The sequence below is a fragment of the Gopherus flavomarginatus genome, chromosome 9 (assembly GCF_025201925.1).
Source record: "Gopherus flavomarginatus isolate rGopFla2 chromosome 9, rGopFla2.mat.asm, whole genome shotgun sequence".
In the NCBI taxonomy this organism is placed as follows: Eukaryota; Metazoa; Chordata; order Testudines; family Testudinidae; genus Gopherus; species Gopherus flavomarginatus.
This window is the reverse complement of record NC_066625.1, coordinates 88,267,265-88,285,072: the sequence shown is the minus strand read 5'-3', so window position 1 is coordinate 88,285,072 and position 17,808 is coordinate 88,267,265. Positions and strand designations below refer to the sequence as shown.

Genomic DNA, 17,808 nt, shown 5'->3' with positions numbered 1-17,808 from the left:
GGTATCTTTACTCGGCTCAGTGTTCCACCTTGCTATTAAGTCAATGCACCAGATGAAACACCGAACTTTAAAACATGAATTCATAAAATTAATCTGGGGTTAAGAACATAAACTTTTCACCCAATGCATAGGAACCCTTACCCTCTAACATTTTGGAGGTCTCTCACTGACCCAAATTCAGGATATCCTAACTTTCAGCAGGCTACCATAAGTGATGTTAGAATGGAGAATCCCCACAACTCACAAACAATAAAATCCTATAAATCTTGCAGACAAATGTTCAAGCAAATCAGTGTATAGAACAACTGGTGTTTTATCCAACAAAACAGAAGGCCATTAACTACAGAGAGAAAAGTCAGATAATAGTAGACTAAACAAGAAATCTGTCAGAACTGTTCTGTGGAAGACTGTAAAACAATTTGTATATGTAGGAAAGAAAACTGAACGTTTAAAACCTATTGCTTGTAGCCGGGTTTGCCTGGCTGCCAGTGGCCTTATTCACCTCACACTTACACCAGCTTTTACACCAGTGTAATTCTGTGGAATTCACATCAGTGTAAGTGAGAGAAGTGTAAGACCCGCTCCTCCAGGTGTTCAGACTCCATGGTGATGGGACAGCATGTGAATCTAGACAGATTAATGAAAAAAATCAGTGCACTGTAATCCACTTACTAGTGAAAAATCTTTAAATAAATCTGTTTACTGATCACTTCAAAGTCTGCAAAACTGATATACACACAAAATCATCAAAGTGGTGTTGCAAACAGTAGCACTTAGGTCCCAATTCAGCAAGGTGCTTAAGTAGGAGTCTAATTTTAATCATGTGAGTAGTCCCAATTCTGTATAACTACTTAGTGCCAAAAGATAGGCACAACTTAAGCACCTTTCTGAATTAAGGCCTTAATGATTTTTTAAACAAACATATCTGTACCTTTCAGCTAATTATCAGTTCTCCTCCAAGATGCAATTCTTAAGAAGGAATATAACTGAATATTAAACTTAATGGAGGCGTAGATTAGTGTGTAGAACAGCACACTAGGCACTAGGACTCAGATTTTTAAAGATATTAAGGTGTTTCTGCACTCAGCATTGCAATGCCAAACTGATTTAAGAACTTAAATCTCATTTGCAAAAAGGGATTTAAATACTAAAGAGACAGCTTTGGATTTCAAAGAGTAAAGATGTTAAATTCAAGAAAAAAATCATTTTATTTCACAAAATAAAGATCCTGCAGCATCCTGTGTTAAATAACCTGATATACTGTGTTCTGATTTGTTTTTCTTCTACAAATTTTTAACCTCCTTAGGGTACGAACCTAGCCTCAATCTGTTTTGTACCATACCCAGCAGATTCACAATGCACATTAAATTAACAGTTTTCTGATTATGCATCTGCAGCTCCTGCTTACTTCATCTGGAGTTTTGCATGCCCAACACCTCTGAGAAAGAGATCCTATAAATGTTATTGTTATTATTATTCAAGGTGTCCACTTGACCACTTAATTTCAGCTCCTTAAGGGCTTGTCTACACATAAAAGTTGTACCACTTTAATAATACCGATATAGCTAAAGCGATATAACCTCCATAGTGCGAACAAAAAGTGCTTACATAACTTATTCCAATATGAGAAGGTGAATAAGGGATACAGATAAAAGGCATCTTTATATTTGTAAAACTGTGTCCATTCTAGGACTTTTCCTCGTATAAATATTTTGGTTAAAAAAAATCATACCCCTAAAAGGAAAGTTATATATGTGTTGACTAATATATGCCGACTAGCATATAAATATATATAATTAATAATATGTATTGTCTGCACCATCTATATATATGAGTATGCATTAAGCACTGATACTGGTAAGCACAAATACTGTAACAGTGACATAGCCTAAAACTTATGCTAAGTTTCCCATAGCACCTTGCATTTGCTGAAGTAAGCATTTGGCACAAGCAGATAGGAAACTTGTCAAAATCAAGATACATTTGTTCTATGTCTCAGTACAAGCTAGAGAAGTACCTTCACAGACCAGTACCTGAATCAGTAGTATCCAAAACAAAAATAAGAAAGGAACAGAACAAGAAGTTACGGACCTGGAACAAACTGATAGGCTGGATTTTAGTGACATGTAAAGAAATATGTAACTTGTAAAATCATATAAATTATACCAGCTGAAATGTGTAACTTGGGGAACACACCTTCTGCGTAAGGTGAATGTAACCCCGCTCCATGGAAATGCTCTTTGGAACTGGTATTGTATAGAATCTTTTTCCTGTACCATATTAACCTGACAGACACTGGTTATTTGGACTCTTGAGTATTTGTCATAATGAAATAACAAACCAAAGCGTGATCAAGCAATTGACTATACAGTGTATCAACAATCAGTAAAACTTCCAAACCTAGACCTGGCCTCAGAATGCCCTGCCCTGGAAAATACCTATCCCTTCCCACTGAGCTTCAACAGTGTGTCTGTTTACAAACTGGTTTAAGTTACAATAATTTGACTGAAGAGACATTTAAAATTACTGTAAATATTGTTGGATGCAGGGTTGTTGTAGCCACGTCAGTCCCAGGATATTAGAGAGACCGGGTGTGTGTGTGTGTGTGATACTATAAAAATTGTCTAATTAATCAGTGTTTCCATCTGTCAAATCCCATGTGTCCTGAGTAAGGCAGCTTCCAGATCAATGTTCCTCCAACTGAGACCTAAACTCCCTTTACATTAATAAAGAATCTTTTAGCTACTGCACCCAACTTCATCACCCTAATTTTCCTACGGACAGTCAGGGGAAGGATAGAGAATCTGCACCCACAGTGCAACGCTGCTTGCTGATGCTAAGGGACATTTATGCTTTAGTGCAGTGGGTTTCAACCTTATTTCATTTGCAGACCCCTAAAAAATTTCCAGTGGTGATGTGGACCCCTTTGGAAATCTTAGCCATAGTCTGCGGCCCCGCAGGGCTCTGTGGCCCCAGGCTGAAAACCACTGCTCCAGTGCCCTGGGGGAAGGGAAAGGCACAGCCAGGCATGGGGCGGCAGGGGAGGGAAGCCGGGCACCCCGGGGGCGGAGGGGGCGACTCACCAGCACGTCCCTGAAGAGCAGCTGCGGCGCGGGGTGGACTGTCCAGTCCACGGCGCCGCCGTCCGGGATGGTGATGCGGATGACGAGCGGCGGGCTCTCCATGGCGCGGGGCGGGCCGCCGCCGGGTACGAGCATCCCCCCGCGGCGCCTCACATGCTGGGGGCCCGCAGCCCGGCCCGGGGGCGACACTCGCCGGGGTCGATGCGCCGCTGGCCGGAGCTGCCACCTCCCGTCCCCGAGCGGTGACCGGCCTGCCCCGGAACCAAACCGCGGGAGCCGGAAAAGCGGGGAGGCGGCGCCAGGCTGGGGAGGGGCGGCCCAGAGCCCCTGTGCCCCTCGCGCCCCTCGGCCCCGGGGGGCCCACAGCCCCCTCCCCGCTGCGCCCCTCGGCCCCAGGGGAGGCCCAGACCCCGCCTCCCCGCTGCTCCCCTCGGCCCCGGGGGGCCCACAGCCCCCTCCCTACTGCTCCCCTCGGCCCCGGGGGGCCCACAGCCCCCTCCCTACTGCGCCCCTCTGCCCCGGGGGCGGCCCAGACCCCGCCTCCCCACTGCTCCCCTCGGGCCCGGGGCGGCCCAGACCCCGCCTCCCCACTGCTCCCCTCGGGCCCGGGGGGCCCACAGCCCCCTCCCCACTGCTCCCCTCGGCCCCAGGGGCGGCCCAGACCCCGCCTCCCCACTGCTCCCCTCGGGCCCGGGGCGGCCCAGAGCCCCCTCCCCGCTGCTCCCCTCGGCCCCGGGGGGCCCACAGCCCCCTCCCCGCTGCTCCCCTCGGCCCCGGGGGCGGCCCAGACCCCGCCTCCCCACTGCGCCCCTCGGCCAGACCCAGACCCCCTCTCCCTCTTGTGCACCCCAGGGATACCCCGCCCCCCAGGGCTCCTCCTCAGCCCCTGAGTCCCCCTTCCCGCACCCTGATGGCTCCCCTTCAGATCCTGATTCTCCTTCCCCTCTACCCCACAGACACCCCATTAAACCCCAAGGGCTGCCCCAACCCTGAGTCCCCACCTCACCCCGAGACCCACCCTGCCCCACATGGTCCCATTCCCCCAGGCCCAGCACCCCAAACATGGACATTTTTGCACAGGTGTCTTTCCTCTGATGATTTCCTCCTTCCCAGCCCCACATGCGAGTCCTTGATCTGTGCCCCTCGCTAGTTCAGAGTTAGTTAGAACATTCCCAAAGGTTTTCTTGTCCCCAGTATTGCCAAACTCAAATGGTCAGGGGTCACACATCAGCCCCCAAAATCATGAGATAATTGTAAAAAGGTGTATGGGTGGTTAACCCATCTTCTGCTTTTTAAACTCCCCATGCCCATCCACAGAGTGTGTGTGATAATTACAATGTTGTCAACTCCTACGCATTTATAGTAGGGCAATTTTTTGCTCCCTGCTGCCAGAACTCTCACTAGTACAAATACATAGTAAGAGACAGTTATAATCTAGAACAAAGTACACTAGTGAGTTTGTGACGTAGGAACTGGGACTACACTACAGTGTCCAGATATCTCCATTTTATAGGGACAGTCCCGATTTTTGGGTCTTTCTTATATAGGCCCCACCCCCGTCCCGATTTTTCACATTTGCGGTCTGGTCACCCTAGACTCATATAGGAGCTACCTATCGTCCATGAGTTAGGAACAATTAATAATTCCTGATGAGCTGAGCTCAGGATTCAAACTAGTAACCTGCAAGTAAAAGGCAAGATAGCTCATCAGCAATAACCTGAGGCATTTAGCCAGCACAACATCCAACATTACACTTGGAGGGTGAAACTTGCTTTGTGGAAAGATAAATTTATTAAATCAAGTTCTGACCATTTTGAAGCTTCCATAGGCAAGATCATCCACTCTTTGCATTCATCAGCATATTTTTCCACAAACACTTCAGACTCAATCACATTCTCAGGATATGTCTACATTGCAAAAAAAAAGTGTGCTCCTAACTCAAGTTAGCTAATCTGCATTAGGCAAATTGGGGTAAAAGAGCAATGAATGAAGACAACAGTTTGGCTTTTAATTGATGTTAGAACTTGGAGTTAAAACCTACAGGCAGCAGGGATTGTACTCGAGCCGCAAACCTGAGTTAAAAACCGAGTTGTTTTGTCTTCACTGCTATTTTATCCCAAGTTGGCTAATTGAGGTTACCTAAACCAAGTTAAGGACATACCTTTTTTTCAGTGTAGACGTACTCTTAGTCTGCCACCTCCTATTTTATGAGGGGCAGACTTTATAAAAATACAAGAGTAAAAACATATGAACGAAATATAAATACGTTTTGCAATATAGAATCATTTCAGCAATTACTTCAGGGTACATAAGCTTTTATACATATGTATTTTTTACCCCCTCATAAATTATCAACAGAATTGGATCCCACAACCTTGAAACTTCACTTACAGGAGCAACTAGCACAGAGGAAAGCATGCTGTTATCCTCTGTCAGGAGACATACCACCCACATTGCCAGTGAGTTACAACACAACTATTTGTGAAACATTACTACTCTGGAGATGAGATTTTGGGTTTCCCCTCTTGGCTGCAGGAGCAGATCACGGATCTAGAAGTTAAAGGCAGCATAGTCAAATGTAACAATACTCCTATTTGAGTAGTCTTTGGGGAATGAACCTGGGATCTCTGCAAAAAGCATGAGCCTTAAGCACTTGAGCTCAAAGAATCAGATCTCTTAAGAAGTTAGGAACAGCAAGAGTCATACGACTGCAGCTGCATAAAGCTGCAATGTCCTTCCTTTTCTACAAACAATAACAAAACCCAATCACCAGTCATCACACATCACACTCAACTATACCAAAAAAATCTTATGCACAACACATCTCTGCTTATTTCTCATTGGATTGATGATACAAGGCTGTCCACCCTGCAGAACCATGAGCACAACCTTCCCTCACTGATTTCGGTGGGAGCTGTGCATGAGGAAAACTGAATGTTGTCCTCTATAACCTGATTACACCTGTTAATATTAGTTATTCATTACAAGTGACAAGCTGGACAATTTGACTTACATGTTCAATAAAAATAATAATGCCAACTATATTCAATTTAATTCCTAAAACAGTCTCCCTCTTAGGGTGACCAGATAGCAAGTGTGAAAAATTGGAATGGGGGTGGGAGGTAATAGGCACTTTTATAAAACAAATCCCTGAATATCGGGACAGTCCCTATAAAATCAGTATATCTGGTCACCATACTCCAGCTCCCCGTTATTAGGATTTGATGTTGTCTGGCCTTTCTGAAAAAAATCATCTTTGGCCATTAGCAGAGATAAGTTCTCTCTCTGTTCAATAACTTTATAATTTAACTGCTACGGTAGAAATTTAATATAGTCCCATGTCAGGAATATCTCAGGAACTGCTATTTCCCACATGAACCTCATTTATGTTCAAATGAACTTTTTCCCTGAAGTCCCTGTGCACCTTTCAATGATGAATCATCTTCTGTTAAGTTTTAAAAACTAGGATACAAAATCAAAGAACTACTATGGCTTTATGATTTTTTTCAAATATATTTTTCATTCATAGGGCTTCAGGGAGAACCAACTCAATTTACCAAATTTGCATAAACACTGGGAACTTAAGTTCTAAATATACCAAAATTTGATAAAATAACGGAGATCTATTATTTCACACTTTCAATTATATTATCGTGCAGAATTTTTGCTCTGTCAGAATTAGTGAGATTTTCATTTATTTGTATTTTTGCCCAGATCAGATAAGGAATGTTCCAAGACTGTTTTCAGCACAGAAAAATTTGTAAACAGTTAGAGAATGGAATAATAAAGTATTCAGATGTCATATTGTCAACAAGGAATATGCATGTAATTAATTCCCTTGTTAATAATTTGTCCATATTTATAGTGTACTCCCCCTCTGCTTGGGTGACCAGACTGTCCCGATATCTAGGTGTTTGTCCTGATATTTTGCGGTACTCCCGCTTTTTTTTTTTTTCCTCCACCGGTGATCTCCCTGTCATGTGTCCTGATTTTTTCTTCCTCTCATCTGGTCACCCTACCCTCTGCAGAACATTTAAGCAACATTATATTTGAAAGATTTCTACTACTAAAGTTCCGTGCTGCTATAAAAGGGAAGTCTAGCATAGTGATTCTCAATCTTTTCCATACCATGAACATGTTACAGTACAACAAAAGAGTTGACCTGTCTCTCCCCTTTTCCATATAGCCATAGAGAAAGAGGGAGGAGGGGTTGGATTGTGACTCTACTGGATCTGTTTGTTACCCTTGGAGTATAAATCCAAGATCTAGTAGCTTCTTTGTCTCCCAGCCAACAGTGGACTATGTGAGTTGACTTTCTGTAGGGGCTCAAGCAAGTGCCTGTGCTTAAGGCCAGTGCAGGCAATAAAAATGATGCTTAGCACTTATATAGTCTTTTCCTCAAGATGTATTTCTCTATATGTGCACATTCATCTTCAGAGTGCTACCCCCTATGTTAATCTTCACAACATTCTTGTTGTAAATATTATTCAGTGGAAATTGAGGCAGAAAACTTGCCCTAGGCCACAAAGGGAGTTGGAGTCAGTGCCAGACCTAAGATTAGAAAACAGAATTATTTGCATCCAGCCCTGTGTGGGGATTACTGGATAAGAGAAAACCTCAGAAATCAAATTTATGAAGAAAACTAGAGGGGAATATAGTTGGGAGTCAGCAAGTGCTAAATTTTCATTCTGGTTCTGTGTGCCTCTGGGCAAATTATTTCACCTCTGCTGCAATTTCCCCAACTTTAAGACCGCAATAATAGTACATATTTACTACCTTACAGGAGCATGGAGATTAAAGAGTTAACATCTGTGCTAAAAGTTATTTAATACATTAAATGTTAAAAAAAAATGTAGATCTCCAATACCATGCATACAGTATGTCTGATTAGAGAGAGCCAGATTCAAATATATCAGTGATTTTCATACTGTGGCTCGCGATCCTATTTTGATGTGGTAACCAGGGCAGAGAACCCCTGCCCAGAGCCTCTCCCCCACAACCCAGAGGGGGGCTGAAGCCCCGAGCTGGGCTGAAGGTAAGGGATCACAATTTTTTCTAGTGGGGGGGGAGGTTCACAATTTTGTTAAAGTCCAAATGGGGTTGACAACACAAAAAGTTTGAGAAACACTGAAATATATAGGCCACGAAGTCCAGTATATTACCTCTGGCTATGGCCAATATTTGATCCTAAAGAGGACAAAAAACATCTATAAAGTGTGGGTGGGAAGAGCTCCTTGCTTCCTGCAAGAAATGGCTCATTATTCCAGTGACATATTTTCATGGCTATGTTTCCTTCTGATTTAAAGAGGTAGGTGAACGTGTAAGAAACATTTCTGCATGGATAAATAGCAACCTAAAGTTACACTGGGGTGCAATTCACTCCTCCCTGCCCATATTCCAAAAATCAGACTGTGTGTGGTGAACTAAAAGCATTTGTGAAGGAATTTACTCAGCCATACAGATAGGAGCAGAGTCTCCAGCTCTTATGTGTCTACTCTTCCACACTATGGGCCTTCCCCTGTATCAGAGTAGCCACAGCAAGGGTACAGATCCTCTACAATGCATACAGGGCTTGCAGAGTTACCTCTACATGCCTTTGCCACTACTCCTTGTAACTCTTTTGCACTGGTTTAAGGCATGCAGAAGGTTTGCACAGACCTTCTATACCTTAGTCAATTTTACAATTATCACTGTAAGTGGGAAACTTCAAATGATTTCAGTTCAGTGGGACCAGAATTGGGCCCCAAATGAAACTTTTAAACTTGTTTCTTCCTCAGGATACAGAGTATTTGGAATTTTTTTATAAACTTTAAGGAAATGATCCTCTTGATTTAGGCCGGGTAATGAAATGTTTAAGTCTTGTTTTAAATGATGTACCTATTTTAAAAATAAGAAAAAACATAATCAAAATATTGTTATGCTTAATAAAATTAATATTATTCCAATGCTACATATGCTGCACAATTACTGAAAAATTACAGCATGAACATTACAAATGAAAGTGATCAAAAATAAGTCTATACAGTGTTAATGTTACTGTACCTTACCAGACCAGCTTCAGGGGCTGCATAATTGTTTCTGCCAACCTATAAATTTTTGAGTAACAACAAAATCATTGTGATTTTTCTTACTAAATAATTCATATATTACAAAGCATGTATGTAACAAGACCCATGAATCACTAAGCATATACAGATCATATCTAATGGCATTTCTTCTTATAAAAATAATTCCAATAGATTTATATATTTGGATTAACTACAACACATTGGGGTTTTTTGGATAAAATTATATATGTTATAGAGTCAATTTAAAGAGTTCTTTAGGAAGTGTTGTGTTTTTAAATTTGCATTTTAAAATTGAAAGTGTTCCCTGATCAGACTACTTGTGTAAAGAACTGCTTTGCATCATGTTTTACAGATTGATTCTATTGGGATTATTAATATCACTGAAAGTAATAAATTGGGTTTTATAATGAACTAGTACAGTGCTCATAAACTGTGCTTAAAGTGATGCAATCATTTTAAAAATAACTCTTAACCATACATATTCTACCTTACGAAACAAATAATGATTCCAAACTGGCTGACTTTACAATGCAAAGTATTCCATCATTTCAAAATCTTAATAGCTTCTTCACATTTTTAAATGCTGACTAGATACACATTTGTGTTCCATGCAACAATTTCCTCATTCAAACTTTGCGTATCTGCATGGTTTATAATTTGAACATGCCAAAAATCATGGGTTTTACCCAACTTCTCAGCAGACGTTTAATAGCTATTTGCTATACAAAGACTTAATATTTTATAAACTATACCACAGTGCATTGACTAGTATTAGCATAAATAATTAAGACTAAACACTTGTCTAAGGAGCAATGTACATTTTATGATGCATTATCCTAACTTATTTAAGCTTCATTTTTTCAACATACTAATTCACAAGGGTCAATAATTTGCCATGAGTATCCTAATCATTAATGAAAATTAGTGAGGTTGTACTATACACGTATTACAGGTTTTATTTAAAGGAATTTTTTTAATCCCTACATTAAGATGCCACTACTGTCTCTCAAAGTCCACTTTGCTGTAGTTATCAAGTTGATTTAAATTGAATTATAATGCCCAAAAGGTATGTACAGCTAAGTACTTCTGTACAAATGTACGGTTTGAGAAATGCACCGATTTTAGATCGAGTTCTATTATCTTATGTTTCTATAGCTAGCAAGATTATAGAGGAAGATTAAGGCATGTTACAGTAAACAATTTACTATACATGGCCAAGTAAAACAAAGTAGAAACCCAAGGAGAATGAAGCCAAGTTGGTTCAAGACATAGGTCCACAAGCAAGAAATCTAAGTAAGCCAGGGGGTACAGTATAGCTGCATGTGGGTTTTGTTAAATTTGGTCTTTTAAATGGCTTGCTCTTTTTCATATTTAGAGGCAGCATGGCCTAGAGAACTAAGCCAAGTGACTGGCTGGAGCTAGGGACTACTGATTTCTAATTGTGGTGTTGCCACTAACTCTCTGTGGGCTTGTCATCATTAGTTTTAATTTAGTTATTTTTATTTTATCTTCAAGTTCTTCATTTCATATAGCTTAAAGCCAGAAGGGGCCATTAGATCATTTCGTGTGACCTCCTGTAATGCCACAGGCTGTTAAATTTCACCCATTTACCACTGAATTGAGCCCCATAACTCATGTGTCCCTAAAGCAGATCCTGCATTTAGCTAAAGCATATCTTCCAGAAAGGCATCTTGTCTTGGTTTGAGGACATCAAGAGATGGAGACTCCACCACTTCTCTCAGCAGTTTGTTCCTGTGGTTACAAATGTATGCCTTATTTCCAATTTGAAATTTTTCTGGCTAAATCTAGGTTAAAAAAAGGTTAGGCGATCCCTAGAATAAACCAGAAATGATTGTAGCATAGAATAAATGTTTTGGATTGTCCTGAAGAGCCTTCACAGACATGTTAACTAAACTACTTCAATATAATCAATTAATTTAGAGATTAAAAAACAAAACGAAACACTATGTGACACTGGGGAAAAATCAACACTCCGTAAAATGGGGATATTTACTCACTTAATGGGGATGTTGTGGAAGTTAGCTAGTTAATGTCTGTAAAATAAGTGCTAAATATTACTATGAACATGGTTGTTTTTACAGGTAACCCTTTTATGCAGCTGATCTATGCTTTTTTTAGTTTGGCTGTCTTTGTACCTGCCAAATGGTTCTGGTCAGTTTTATATTATTGAAAGGTTTAAGATTAACTGTCTGTGTCACAATGTAGCAGCACTTACTTCTCAGTACATGAAAGATTAACTTCAACTTCCAGTTCCCTTGCTGTCCCGGAGTGCTTTTGCAAATGGAACGGCTATAACAGAGCCAGACCCAGAAGAATGCTTGCAACAAGTTAGGGTGCCCTAAATTAGGGAAACTTATGTTGTTCATGTCTAAGCGATTGTCTACACTGCAAATTTATTGAAAAAACTTTTGCCTTTCACGGGTACTTAAAAAAGCCCCCCCACGAAAGACAACAGTTTTGCCAACGCAAATGGCAGCGTGAACATGGCTTGCCGACAAAGCTAATGCTGCTCACAGGGCTGGAAGTCTATTGTAGGCAAAAGTGCCAACAAAGTACCGATAAAGCGTGTTTACACACACTGACTTTTAGCGACAAGGCTGTGTCAACACAGCCTTGTCGCTAAAAGCTGCGCGGTATAGACAAGCCCTAATTCTTTTTGCTAGATTTACTTTGGCCCCGTTCACAATAATGAAATTTGCACACATGAATGTAGTGGCACCAGTGTAAACCCATAATATAGACACACTGGACCAATGCAATCCCTACATTAGGGATGTGCACCTTTGTAGCTACTTTGATGTAGTTACACCAGTGGAAGTTACCTTAACATGGCCAGAGCCCTTGTTTGACTTATGTTTAAAAAGATTCTCTTGCATTTAATGGACTTTACAGCCTGTTGCAATATTTTGTTTCTACTCATCCATTCCATCAGCTTACACTGCCTTTTTGAAACTGGTTAAAGGGACATTTAATTAACACTGAGCGTCAGTCCCCCATCTATAAAATGGGGAATAGTACTTTCCTATCTGACAGGAGTGTTGTGAGGAAAAAATGTATTAATGATTGAGGCACCAGGATACTATGGTAATGAGGTCAGATAAGTACTTAGTTTTTTTTAATCGCTTCTGCTAGAAATTTTTCTATTTACTGTTGTATAACTAACACCTAAGATTATTGTACTGAAAGATGAGAAAAATCTCTTAGTTCGTTTACTTTGTGATTTTAACAGTGTTCTAAATACAGTCTGTTCCACTGTGTTTTTTATATAGTAAGTACAGGCTGACTCCAGCTCTCACTAAAATCAGTAAGCATTGGATTAGGCCCTTCATTTTGCTTGCAGCTGGTGTGAGTTTTTCCATTACAGCAATAAGGGAAGAATAAAATATTGTCAATAAAGTGGAAAACGTTATTAATTGCCCACAAAATTAGCAGGGAGACTTAGGGGCAGGTGCAATATACAAACCTACTGTTAACATTTTATTTACAAAAAATGATGGATTTCAAGTTGATAATGTCTCTAACTGACAGCCTACAGGTTACAGATAGCTTTAGATCAGCAGTAAAAGGAGCTGCCATCAGATACAGAAACTGATCTTTATATACAGTTAGATGCCTAGGAGATTATAAGTTTGCTTTATTGGATATTTAGCCAAGAAGTTTCCATTAAAACAAATACACAAAACATCTAGATTTAGCAATTTGGATTAGTAAACAGTACTCCAAGGAATATAGTCTCTGTTAATAATACCTCTTATTGGTGGGAAATCTCTAGTGAAACAAATTTGTCAAACACACACAAGGTATAAAAGTGAAATATAGTAATTAAGACTTGTGCTTTATTGTGTAGCTTAAGCAATTTTTCATTACTAACATAAGATTTAATAAGTATAAGTAGTTAAAGATTCTGACTTGGCACTAGTCATTAGCATGTAATTGAACTAGTAAAAAAGATCAGTTAAACCTATGTTGATTACCACCTTATCTTTGAAAGGCAATTAAGGACCTCAATCATTGCAACAAGATTTGATTGTGCAGCCTTTATTGGACATTGATCTTTCAGCAAAGTGCAGTTACATTTTCCATTAATTTACAGTAACACAGTTTAACTCTGATACCCTAGACTGTTGACCCAGGTAAGATGTAATGCTAAGCACTCATTTAGGTTAAGATGCCCCCAGTAGTCATTACTGTTTAAAAGGCTAGTGCTGAAAACGTAGCTACCTGATCTATTGGGTTTAGAGTGAGGTTTCAGTTATCTGCATTAGTTGTTAAGTGAGGTGAAACAAAGCTCCTTGCCTTCTTATGTCATCTCACTCATTTAAACATCATCCTTGTATTCAATGAAGAGATAATTAAAGCAAGAGTTACAAGGTAGATTGTACTTTGTTTCAAATGAGAACAGAGCAGACCAAGTCAGCCGAAAGTTGAAGGGTAATTTTGTATTTTAATCATCTGTGACAAAGTATTGATATATAAGCATACGCATGTGTGTGCACATATAATTTAGTAGGTACAAAAAGGAGCCTGTCAATTAAAAACAGTCACATAAAAAATGAAAGCATCTTCACCTAGCTCCCAAATCAAAAAATAATTAACCAAAGATTAAGTCAAACCCTAGCCAGAGCCACATAAAAAAGGTCTTCCTACAAGCTACTGCTGTATGCCGTTCTAACAGCAACTTAGGATCTTCTAATATCCCCAAATTGCAAACTAACAAATGGAGGCCACTCTTCTTACTCCAATTTACCATCGTCCCCTCTGTTTTATCTGGACTGGATTTCAACCAGCTAATATCTATGCTCCAATCTCAACAACACACTAGGTAGAACATTTAACTGCACTTATTGGGTTGGATGAGATGTAGTACTCTGTGTCACCAGCATACTAAAAGCACAACAGCACTGTGCCTCCTCACTAACTTTCCCACAGGCCCATAAATACACTGAAGAGGAGAAGAGGCAAATTGAACTCAACATTAGTGCACCCTGCAGGACAGCAAGCAAGTGCCCAACACCAGCAGCCATATTCTCCACGTGTTAATTAGATCTGAGCCCTCTAGCTCTCCAGGGCTGGTCTTTAGCCTATTGAAATCAACAGACACTCATTTGCTTCAGTGAGTTTTGGATAGCATAGTGGATAGCATTCCCAACCCATTGGCCCTGCCATAATACCAATATCGCCCTTCTCATGCATATGGACCCAGTCAACTTTAGACAGATGAATTCTGGAAACAGTGCACTTTGGATATTCTCTGCAATGGCAGACTAATCTACATTCTTTCTTCATGCCCTATCCAGTATCAAGAGGTGCCAAGAAACTTCAAATTATCCTAAAAGAGATTTCACTGGTCTTTCAAGACAAGAGATGTTCACCACTCTATAGTATGGAAAAGGGGTTTGGAGGACTTAGGGCCATTTTAGACCTCAATTGCTCAAACAGCTAGATGAGGAAGACAAAATTCTGAACGGAGACTCTAGATTTCACTCTCAGTAGACCTTCTAAAATTAGTGACCTGATAAAAGCTTCTCTGCATGTTTCCATCAGGCTCTGTCATGAGCAATTTCATGAATTCACCTGTCCTCAATGTCAATACAACACATCTTCCAGTCTGTTTGCTATACCAAGATATTCCCAAAGGGATAGGTAGTGATAGCAACCAGGCTACAGAGTCTAGGAATTCATCTATGCCCACTTTTAGATGACACACTCATCAGAACCTTGTCCCTAAGGTGTAACCCGATCTATAGATTATGTATTAATTATATTGATAACTGGGAATTCTTTAGTAATCACTTTGAGGGTTAACAGGTTCCTGTCTCAAAAGCAGGCCAAATATTATTAAAATCACTATATAGTTCTATGCAAGAAGGCAAAGCAGTGAATATAATAAAGGCAAGTTACGGACTACAAAGGTCCCTTACAGGAAACAACCCAGAGGACCTTCCACATGTTTCAGGCACATGGATTTGCAATAGCCTTACAATATAACTCCCTGGTTCCTTCTCAGATGATTGTCTATGTAGGAGGTGACTTAGATTCAAGGAGAACCAGAACTGATGGTGATGGGAACTAGACAAGTATCTAAATTGATGGTTTTCCGTCAATTGAAGCAAAGGTTTGATAAGATGCCAATGCCAAGATGTCATAGAATTCAGTATTATCCATCCATCCTTACCTGCCATTTCTATGATTTCTAGTCTCCTAATAAAGATCATTTCATGGGCAGGACTGCACAAGAGAGCTCCAGAAGTTCCTCTTTGGGCCTGGAACTCTACCCAAAGTCATCACCAAGGTCACCAGCCTTTCCAGATGAGGAGTACTCTTGGGACATAGCTTGTCCCTCAACAGTGTTTTCATTTTTAACTCATGACTAAAGAATAAATCTTGGTCAAAGACTGACCAGAAGAACCCCACAAATAAAGAAAGAGAATTTATTCAAAGAAAGAGAACAAGAGACAATTTAATCTTTAACTTTTGATTAAAGTTAATTAAAATAGTTATTCACCATTACTTAATAAATGTCTCAAACATTTTGTGTAAATGAAAGCATTACCCTTTATGAATAGCATATTTTCCTCTAAGTATTCCAACAGCTCTTACACAAGTCTTAATGAATCCAATGAATATTATATTTGAACTTTGCCCTCAGCCATCTTCCAGTTCATCCTTCACCATGATCAACTCCACAAGAGCAAGAGGTCTATTGATTTTCATGTAATACAAGAAAATATTACATTTGCTTAATTGTTACACAGTGAGAGCATTGAACAAGAAATCAAGTCTCTATTTAATGCTGCTAGCAGCACAGAATTGCAGTGATCAATAGGGTAGTTTGTCAAAGATGTTCTCTAAGGAGACTTGCCCATCACTGTATGGACAAGGAGTCACATTGCCTGCATTTATTGAAAAACAGGTAAGCAAAGTCAGCAGTACACATTATCAGAAATCAAACAAGCTGCAGTGAATGGAGGTGCAACTCCAATGAAAAGCTGTATTTATAGTCTGGTAATTAAAAACCATTTTATCAGCCTCATGTTGAGACCAAACCTTTACCGCAAAGTATTGACAAGATCAGTAGCAATGAATGAGCAGTATTTGACTTCAAACTTATGAGCTGTAGTTATTTAACTTTTGCTCATTACAAAGGAAATCAGTTCTAGCAATTCTAGCAAAATGCTAATAGTGATTTTTATTATTAATGAAGCTTAATGTAACACTGTCTCTTCTTCTGTGAAAGCTATTTATTCAACTTGTGTCAAGAATATTCTTCAGTACTAAATATACTAGAATAAGTGCTCCTTTGACTAAAGTTTTATTTAGTGTTGCTTTTAGACAAGGAGACACACTTCTTTCATAAAGCATGGAACAGTTCACTGCTTACAAATAATTTTCAATAAGAATATGTATGTTGTATTTTGCATCAGTTAATTATATTGGTCATATTAGTGATTTTATCCTTTCAAGTCTTTTACACGTTGTAACATGCTGCTGGGGATACCGAGAGTTGTGAGACACTGTGTGCCACCCCTTGCCCTCAGCAAGAGTGAGTTTTGCTGATGATCAGACTTGTCAGCCCCCAGCCATACCAGTTTATCTTCCTCACCAGCAAACTCCTCAAGGCTCTCTCAGGCCAAAGTTCATCCATTGTGCTAGTAAGATAAACTGTAAGGTTTTGTGTTGACTATAGAAAACTCAATGCTGTAAGTGTTTCAGATGTTTATTTTATGCCCAGAATTAACGTTTGATATTTTGAGCAAACCTAGATGTCTTAAGCATGTTTGATCTCGCAAAAGAGTATTGGTGGATCTCTTTAGAAAAAAATGAATAGAAAAAATACCTGCTTTTATTACTGATATGGGACACTATGAATTCTAAGTGTTATAATTTGGGTTATTTAATGCAGGAGCCACTTTTCACAGGTTTGTCAACCACGTGCTAAGCGGTTTACAAAATTTCACAAGAGCATATGTCGAGGATAAAGCGGTGTTTAGCAACTCTTGGTCTGATCACAATAAACACTGTTAATGGGATCAATAGCCTCAGACCTGTAAAGCAGCGTGGGGAACTGCTTCTTTTAGACTGCTTTAGACGTGAGAGATTAAACCAACTATAGCCAAAAAAACCACAGAATTGTGAATTCAGATATTGAAAGAAAAAGGTGGAACCAGTTTTCAGATTTTTTCTTTTAAAATATGTTTAGATGTGAATGTTCAGTTGACACATACTATGTATTCCATTAATATGGATTTTAATTTGTGGGGTGTGGTTAAAAGAGCATTTCAATATATCTGCATAAAAGAAGGGTGCTATTACAGATTCCTTCAGATTCTGATTAGGTACTAGGACAATTTATATATTGTTGAATACCTAGGCACAGAGTCTAAAACTCTTGTCATTTACAATTACACCTCTACCCCGATATAACGCAACCCAATATAACACTGGTTCGCATATAACATGGTAAAGCTCTGACATGCTGCTCTGAGCAGCGTGTTAAGGGTGGCAGACCAGGCCAGGGCCAAGGGGTTTGATAAGGGGCAGAGGGTCTCAGGGGTGGTCAGGGGCTCCCCCCCAAGAACTGGGGGGCAGGAACTGTGGGAGGGCACTTTTGGGGACCCCACAGTTCCAGAGTGGTC

General features: G+C 40.1%; 1 protein-coding gene across 8 annotated transcripts in view; it reads right to left on the bottom strand.

Annotated features, from left to right (window-relative positions):
* The window catches only part of MAP2K5 (mitogen-activated protein kinase kinase 5), a 188,461-nt gene extending 185,133 nt beyond the window's left edge, over positions 1–3,328 (bottom strand). For 6 of the 8 annotated variants that reach the window (XR_007776286.1, XR_007776287.1, XM_050967577.1 and 3 more), the window contains exon 1: positions 3,084–3,328. Coding sequence is in view for 4 of the 8 variants with exons in the window: in XM_050967577.1 (XP_050823534.1) it covers positions 3,084–3,218 (135 nt within the window). In the remaining 4 variants the exon portion in view is untranslated. The remainder of the gene's footprint in view (positions 1–3,083) is intronic. The other 2 variants (XM_050967581.1, XM_050967583.1) reach the window with 2 other exon arrangements.
* Positions 3,329–17,808: the final 14,480 nt, after the last annotated feature.